We start from the raw sequence: 8285 nt of genomic DNA, 5'->3' as shown, positions 1-8285 counted from the left end.
TGAGAGATACCAATTTTTGTGAAAAAGGAGTTCAACTTGACATACTCCCCTCCCCAGTCGGTTTGAAGGGCAAGGATCTTTCGATCAAACTGTCTTTCAACAAGTTTCTGAAAGTCATGAAATTTTTGAAAAACTTCATACTTGTGTTTTATGAGATAGATCCATGTAAACTTACTGAAATCATCAATGAAACTAACGTAGTATTTCTTTCTTCCTACGGTTTCAGTGGCAGGACCCCAAACATCAGAGAAAATAAGTTCCAAAGGAAATTTTGATTCACTCATAGATTGAGGATAAGGCAACTGGTGACTTTTGCCTTGTTGGCAGGCATCACATACAAGTTTATTATCATCACTACTAGCACACGGGAGTTTATTTTCACTAATGATCTTCCGAACAAGGGTGGAAGATGGGTGACCAAAACGTCGGTGCCACCAATCCGAAGATGGTTTGGTGACACTTAGCACTTGCTTCTTGACGTCTGTCCCGACGTGCTTGACAGGATATAGACCTTTCCTACCCCTGCCTCAAAGTAGAACCCTCCTCGTTTCCAGATCCTTGACAAGAAAAAACGAGGGTGAATTTCAACAAAGGTATCATTATCAAGGGCAAGTTTGCTTGCTGAGATTAGACTTTTTGTGGCCTCCGGAACGTGAAGAACATTATTGAGATATAGATCACGATCTGGGGTTGAAATAGTTGTGTGACCAATGTGATCAATAGCCATACCTGACCCATTGGCCGCGTGAATTTGGTCGTTGCCGGTGTACCTCTCCCGGACGGTGAGCTTCTCCAGATCACCGGTAATATGGTCAGTGGCACCACTGTCCATGTACCAGTTGGTGTCCACCCCATACTGCGGTGCAGTCATGTTCGCCGAGCGCTCTTCTCCTCCTTGGTAGGCGGAGTCATAGCGCTTCCAGCACTTCCACGCTGGATGACCCACCTTGCCGCAGATCTGGCATGTCAGCTTCGTGGTGGAATTGTTGTTGTAGTTCCCACTTCCACCGCTGCCGCCTCCATGGTTGGGTGGCCTGGAGGAGTTGTCGCGGCCGCGGATCACCGCCGCCGCCTTGCCTGTCGCGGCCGCGATCACCACCGCCGCCGTTGTTTCTGTTGTTGGAGCGCCCACGACCGACTGCGTTTGCAGACGACTGGGAGGACCCGCCATGAAGATTCATGCGGGTTTCGAAGCTCAGGAGCTGCGAGTACAACTCCGAGACCTTGACTGGCTCGACCCGAGAGCACATGGCTGACACCACGGGGTCGAACTCCTCATCTAGTCCAGCTAGGATGTGGGACACAACGTCCTCTTCATCCACCTTCTTCCCTGAAGCAACGAGTTCATCACAGAGAGTTCTAACCTTACCAACATACTCAATGATCGTGGAGTTTCCCTTCTGAAGATTGGCGAGGGCGATCCTGACGTTGACGGTTTGCGCTCGGGTTTGCGATGTCAGCATCCCTTGTACGGTATTCCACAGCTCAGCTGCGGTGTGGCAGGTCGCCACCTGGACGGCCATCTCGCACGGTAGCGTGATCAACAGGTACGAGAATACCTGCTGATCACGCGCATACCACACGCCAAACTCCGGGTTGGGAGCCTGGATCTTGGTCTTCCCATCGTCGCCGGTGACTTCAATGTTCATGGGCGGCACCTCTTGCTCGACGTCGAGGAACGCCGCCATCTGCGCTCCCCGGATGGCCGAGAGCACGGTGGCGCGCCATAGCGGCTCGTTCCCTCTCGTAAGCTTCTCTGTTGCGATGTGTGCAAACGGCGACGAGGGGAAAGAGTTCACGGAGGAGCTTGCCATGGATGAGTTCGAGGTAGGCTCTGATTACCATGAAAGAAAGGAAGATTGGAAGCGTATGCAATCGTGCAGGGACGCATGCGTGTTATATAGAGAGAACAAAGTACAATGGCGCAGGTTGTTGTGTGGCTTAACCCCTCATCCAAGTCTATACAAGATAAGGATCTCCAACTCCAACAACCTGCCTAAGAGATTACAACTCACGCATACACGTTTACACCACCATGACATATGTCACGCTACACAACTACAAGTATATCATTTAACAAACACATTCAGGTTGTTCATACTACATGTGAACGGGCGTCTCTTTGATTTAGTTCTAGTGGAGAATCGGTCTGATTGTGATTTTATTTCATAGTCCAGGGCAAACGCCATCGAAACGTACGGCGGGCCAAGAGACTAATATCAGAAACCGTTATAGTAAGAAATGATATCATAGACGCAGCAGCACACCACCAGTCCAGCATGTCAACATCACATCCACCATCCATAGAACACACGCACATCAGTTTTCTTATGTTTCCTCTCTTAGCTAGGGATCAACTCAACTAATAAACTACTAAGCAACATTTTCACCGTGCAAGCAAGAGCAGCCTATACAATTTTCTTCAAGTCGAGGTCTCGTGAACAGGGGCAGGGCGATGCGCTTTAGCTGTTAATTACCCGCCCTAAACAGGGTTAGCAGGGCCAGGAACAGATTGATGATGTCAAGGTAGAGCGAGACGGCGGCCCAGACATACTCGTCATAGGTGTAACGCTTGATGATGTTGTCCGTGTCATAGACAATGTAGCCACTGAAGATGAGCGCCGCCAGCGCGCCATAGATCATGTGAGAGAGCTCGCCCAGCGGGAAGAGGATCTGCATATTTACAGAAGCCATGATCAGTATTGATTGATTGTAGAATAAGAAGCCTGGTAAATGGACGGCATCTGACCTGAATGAACCCAAAGACAAGCAACATCATGAGAGAAGCAAATAGGAAAGGACCAAGGAAGCTGAAGTCCTTGCCCCTCTTTACAGCCCAGAAGGTGTAAGCAGTCAGGCTCAAGACAACCACCGTTGTAAGAATCGCAGCCTCCAAAATGACCTTGCCTGTGCAGATGCCGGACTTTTTTAGGGGTGTCTTTATTTCATAATATAGAACTCGCAAAATGACCTTGCCTGTGCAGATGTCGGGCACTAGAAGACTCAAGAACATGCTAGGATCTGCGGGCAGGAACAGAATTCATGGTGGGAAGAGAAATACCGCTAGTAAAGGCACATGTCATGCCCACAGCGAAGCTGATGGCCACTGTGAAGACGCCGAGCAGCAGCAGGTTGACTGGGTGCTTCTGACGGTAGCAGTACAACGGGCACAGCACTGCATACAAAATATTAACAAGCATTTTAGCAACGGGCACAGCACTGCAATTCACAAACCAACCACGTCCCATTCTAATCTAGTACTAGTAAAGCAAAATTATTCACTGCAAGAGAATCAAGAGTTTACAACACATCCATAACTTTGCGGGGAAGCGACGCCATCCAAAGGTAATTCAGAGCAGAGCACGCAAAAGGAAAGCTAGCACGTCCTGTCCTCTCACAAATTAACAGCCACAAGTTTGCCTTCTTCTAAGTGCAATGGTAATAAGAATGGAATATATTCTAGACGCCCGCGGAAACTCTCCGTACAATCGGATCGGATTAGATACCCAACGTAGACAAATTCGTAACAGAAAAGATGGTGGTAGCTTGAATTCTCACCGATGAAGGGGAGGATGAGGATGGAGATGTAGACCCCGAGGCCGGCGTAGGAGGAGATGAAGAAGTGGGGGATAGCGCGGACCTTGACGACGACGGCCGCGACGACGGCGGTGAGGAGAAGCTGCAGGGAGAGGATGACGTAGATCTTCCGGATGAGCGCCCAGCGCAGCTCGGGGCTCTCTGCCATCCCTGGGTACAGTCCCTGCGCCGGCGCCGGCGCGGTGCCAGTGCCAGCGGAGGTCCCCGCCTCGATGTCGCCGCCCTTCATCTCGCCCGGCGATGCGATGAGCAGGGAAGCAGCCTCCGGAGGTAGGGTTTTCGTGGGTGTGGCAAAAGGCGAGAGGGGAGGAGGAAAGCGAATGGTGACGGGCTGACGGCGACAAGGATGATGCGCCCAGAAGGCTCCACTGCTTGACTTATACAGTCAGATGAGATGAGACGGAGCGTATGACCTGCTGGGCCGACTAGTCAGGCAGCTGCAGGACGGTGGGGTTTGCTTCGCGGCTCCTTGTTGGAAAAGTGGGGTTTACGCGGTTCCGTACGTTGGTTGAAGGACAGAGGCAAACTCTTGTGTGATTTCTCGAGCGGTTTTGAATCTGTGTTGTGATGGAGAAGGACGTTGCATTGGGGTCCGATTGACGCGTTTCAGTCGTTGCGCTCTTGATGCGCGTGAGCACACTCGATGTCTATGAGGTTTTTCTTTTTGAAAATTTTCAGGGTTCCTTGTTTATATGGGAGCTGCAGAGTTTTTCTTTTCTTGAGGGAAAACTCTACTGAGTTTTATTCATTAGCTCGGATGTTCAAAGATCCTAAAAAAAAGGTCGGATGTTCAATTAAAGGAGGAGTATGAGATGGGCATGGAGGTCGAGCCCGGGGCGGAGGCGAAGTTCCAACATGCCCAAGCCGCGGAGGCGGTAGTGCTGTTCGAGGTGAAGCAAGTAGCCATCCTCAACTCGACCCAATCCGAGTGGGAGGTGGCGACGAACCACCATCGTATCCACCTCACTGACATGAGGCGAGAACGGCTCTTCGCAGAACTCAACAAGGACGATGAGTAAAAGAAGCGGGAGACGCGCCCCGCCGAAAATGACCACGAGGCCGCCGGTCCGTCCAGCACGGGGTCATATACGTCTCCAACGAAGAGTGGATCCACGTTTTATCTATGTATGATAATGACCAAATGATGAATGTTAGATTGCATGGATTCTTATGAAAATAGGGGTTTCCATATGAGGGGTGTGGTTGCAGGGTCCAAAAATGAGAGTTGACCGGCTCCGGATCACGGACGCGTCGTACATTAGGGGGGGGGGGCTCATATTTGAGCATTACGTGAGTTTCACACTTTATACTGTTAATTTATTTATTATTTCTAGGACATTAAGCTTCTAGGTATTTATTGGAGGTAAATGCCTGTAATGGTTCAAATATAGATAATGGTACCAAACAAATGATAAATTTTGAAATTTCACACATAATGGTGTTTGTTGAGAGTGGAATGAGTTTCAAGACAATCCAGTAAGCACCGATCACTTTGCATACAAACAAGGTCCGTTTCTTCACGAAACCTAGTTCCTTTCTCAGGGCTAGTCCGGGTTGTACGTAGTTTACATGACAACTTTTGCAAAATATTCTCATTTTTTTGTCACATCCCCTAGGGACTATATCATGAGAATTAAAACTTATACTAAAGACCACAAACAGTGTTTTTCAGCCCATGCCTCGCTCCAGCCGCGTGCACGCCTCGGAGTCCCTGTGCCGCACGCCCGCGCCCGACTTGATCGGCAAGGCTAGCCCAGCTGGCCCTCACGTGCGTGTCCACGCCTTGGACTTCCACGGCTCCACGCGCTTCTGGTCCGAGCGCTCCTGCTGCCACCGCTTGATACGATCTCGTCGACATCCGATCCAATAAGTCGACCGCGGTATACGCAACTCTGCAACGAACTCAACGATGGTCGTCATCTAGATCAACGTAAAACAACTTCTTCGTAACCTTGCTCTGATACCATTTGTTAGAATTAATCCAAGATACGCGGTCGATCCATCAAGGAACAAGCAATCACAAAACAATGACGACACCGAAATTTGTTAACGAGATTCGGTGAACTCGCCTACTCCCTGGGGCAATGACTACGGGCGCTCCTTCCCGAGATACCGCAACACCGGCCACCCGGGCACCGGCACAAGCCGCCAGCACCCCCTTGCGAGCCTGTCGCTATCTAGTCGTCATGGATTATAACGTGGGGTGCCTTCTCATATATAATAGGCCAAGGGTACAACGTGTCCGCCTCCGACACTATAAGTATCCTACCCACACTACAACACCAAGTCCAAGCGTAACCCAACTAGTACCAAATATTCGACACAAAAACACAACACATAGCTTTGCGGGGAGGCGACGGCATTCAAAGGTAATTCAGAGGGCACGCAAACGGAAAGCTTAGAGCATCTCCAGCCGCGCCTCCAGGAAGGCCTCCCCATGTGATTTTTTCGCATCGGCGCTGAAAAAACGGCCCAGTCACGTCCCCAGGAGCCCGATTTTCGCCGGCCTGGGCCGAAATCTGTGTCGGCGGACCCAGAACGAACCCGGCGCGCTGGGGGGCCCAGGGAAGCCGGGGCGAGTGGTTTTGGCGCGAAAAAGCCGCGGGCCAGCTGCGTCAGCGACACTGCGCCTCGTCTTCCCCCAACACCTCGGTTCCCGCGGGGAATCAATGGCAAGGCTGCCGCCGCCGGTCAGCCTTGCCATTGATTCCACACGGGCGGCGCGTCACGGGACGGCGCGCCGACGCCTCCCCTCCCTCGGATGCGTACACACGGGCGCGGCGCGGCTATATAAGCCGGTGGCCTCGCTCGCTTGTGGCCACACCAGCCCAGCCCTCGCCGCCGAGCTATACCTCTCCCAAGCGCCGCCGCCGAGCCTTCCCCTCTCCCGAGAGCCGCCACCCCAGCCCCTCCCCTCCCATGCGGCTATGCCCAACGCCTCCTCCACCCCCTCTTACATGTCCTCCATGCCCATCTCATACTCCTCTTTTGAACATCCGACCTTTTTTAGGATCTTTGAGCATCCGAGCTAATGAATAAAACTCAGTAGAGTTTTCTCTGAAGAAAAAAAAACTCTGCAGCTACCATGTAAAAAAAGAAACCCTGAAAACTTTCAAAAAGAAAAACCTCATAGACATCGAGTGTGCTCACGCGCATCAAGAGAGCAACGACTGAAAGTCTGAAACGCGTCAATCGGACCCCAATGCAACGTCCCTCTCCACCAACACAGATTCGAAACCACTCGAGAAATCACCATGCATCTCTTCACAGCCACACAACATACGTAACCGCGTAAACCCCACTTTTCCAAGAAGCAGCTGCGAAGCAAACCCCACCGTCCTGCAGCTGCGGAGCTGCCTGACTAGTTGGCCCAGCAGGTCATACGCTCCGTCTCGTCTCATCTCACTATATAAGTCCAGCAGTGGAGCCTTCTCGGTGCATCATCGTTGTCGCCGTCAGCCCGTCACCATACGCTTTGCTCCTCCCCTCTCGCCTTCCGTTCCGCCACACCCGCGAAAACCCTACCTCCGAAGGCTGCTTCCCTGCTCATCGCATTGCCAGGCGAGATGTCAGGGCACCAGAAGGGCGGCGACATCGAGGCGGGGACATCCGGTGGCACTGCCACGGCGCCGGCGCAGGTGCTGTACCCCGGGATGGCGGAGAGCCCGGAGCTGCGCTGGGCGCTCATCCGGAAGATCTACGTCATCCTCTCCCTGTAGCTGCTCCTCACCGCCGTCGTCGCGGCTGTCGTCGTCAAGGTCCGCGCCATCCCGCACTTCTTCGTCTCCTCCTACGCGGGCCTCAGGGTCTACATCTCCATCCTCATCCTCCCCTTCATCGGTGAGAATTCACACTACCACCGTCTTTTCTGTTACAAATTTGTCTACGTTGGGTATCATTCCAATCCGATTGTACGGAGGGTTTCCGCGGGCGTATGGAATATATTCCCTTCTTGTTACTATTGCATTTAGAAGAAGGAAAAGTTGTGGCTGTTAATTTTTGAGGGCCTTCGTGAGAGGACATGACTAGATAGCTAAGAGTATCTTCAGCCGTTGGCCCTTTAGGGGCGTATAAAATCGCCGCCTGGGGTGAGCCGGCGCAAAAAATGGGCCGGGGGCGAGTTGGTTCCCAGCCGCCGGCCCAGGGCCGCCCCAGGCGCGTTTAAAAAATAAAAAAGTATAGCAAATTTTGGCACAGTTCGACGAAGTTCGTCTAAACATGACAAATTTCGGCCAACTTGGGCATATATTTGGACAAAGTTTGCCGATTTTCATTACATAGCAAATATATAATAAACTGATCTAAAAGAAACTGGCTGAACATCGAGTAGTCGCCGTCGTCCCCGCCATCCTCGTCGTCGGCCTTCTCCTCCTTGACGCGGGCGCCCGTGCTGGACCCGGCGTCGCCATGGCGGACTGGTGGCGGCGGCGGCGCGTCGTCGTCGTCGCTGTCGTTGATGACGATGACTCCTTCTTCGTCGCGGCCCCGGCGGTACTCCGCGAAGCGCTGCAGGGCAGCGCACTGGCGCTCCATCGCCATCTTGAGGGAGTCCTGGCGTGCCCATTCAAGGGCCCCGTCGTCATCGCGCTCGACCTCGCCGTGCTCCGCCTTCACGGCGGCGAGCCCCGGCTCTGCCTTCACCGGCGCGAGCCCCGGCTCCGTCTTTGGCTTGACGAAGCGCGGAGGAG

At 52.5% G+C, this 8285-nt stretch overlaps 1 protein-coding gene and 1 pseudogene across 2 annotated transcripts; both read right to left on the bottom strand.

Moving 5' to 3' along the window:
* Positions 1–1186: 1186 nt before the first annotated feature.
* On the bottom strand, positions 1187–1325 carry LOC125549691 (annotated as a pseudogene).
* Positions 1326–2300: 975 nt separating this feature from the next.
* On the bottom strand, positions 2301–3841 carry LOC125549268 (protein LIFEGUARD 2-like). Of its 2 annotated transcripts, none has more exons than XM_048712717.1 (4): positions 3559–3841; positions 3062–3175; positions 2750–2976; positions 2301–2673 (listed from the first exon to the last, which is right to left on the bottom strand). In XM_048712717.1, exons 1-4 carry the CDS (start codon positions 3824–3826, stop codon positions 2470–2472), a joined length of 813 nt encoding a protein of 270 aa, XP_048568674.1. In that variant the 5' UTR covers positions 3827–3841; the 3' UTR covers positions 2301–2469. The 2 variants fall into 2 exon arrangements, with proteins under 2 accessions (XP_048568674.1, XP_048568676.1); XM_048712719.1 differs by having other exon boundaries at positions 2350–2673; positions 2750–2907.
* Positions 3842–8285: the final 4444 nt, after the last annotated feature.

The sequence above is a fragment of the Triticum urartu genome, chromosome 3 (genome assembly GCF_003073215.2).
Source record: "Triticum urartu cultivar G1812 chromosome 3, Tu2.1, whole genome shotgun sequence".
Lineage (NCBI taxonomy): Eukaryota > Viridiplantae > Streptophyta > Magnoliopsida > Poales > Poaceae > Triticum > Triticum urartu.
This window is presented reverse-complemented; position numbering and strand designations above follow the sequence as displayed.

Excerpts from the sequence above, each read along its gene's own strand:
- LOC125549268 (XM_048712717.1), bottom strand. The coding sequence starts at position 3,826 with ATGAAGGGCGGCGACATCGAGGCGGGGACCTCCGCTGGCACTGGCACC. Across the intron at positions 2,977-3,061 it reads GACATGTGCCTTTACTAGCG|GCAAGGTCATTTTGCGAGTT; the intron begins GTATTTCTCTTC and ends ACATCTGCACAG. Across the intron at positions 2,674-2,749 it reads TTGTCTTTGGGTTCATTCAG|ATCCTCTTCCCGCTGGGCGA; the intron begins GTCAGATGCCGT and ends GTAAATATGCAG.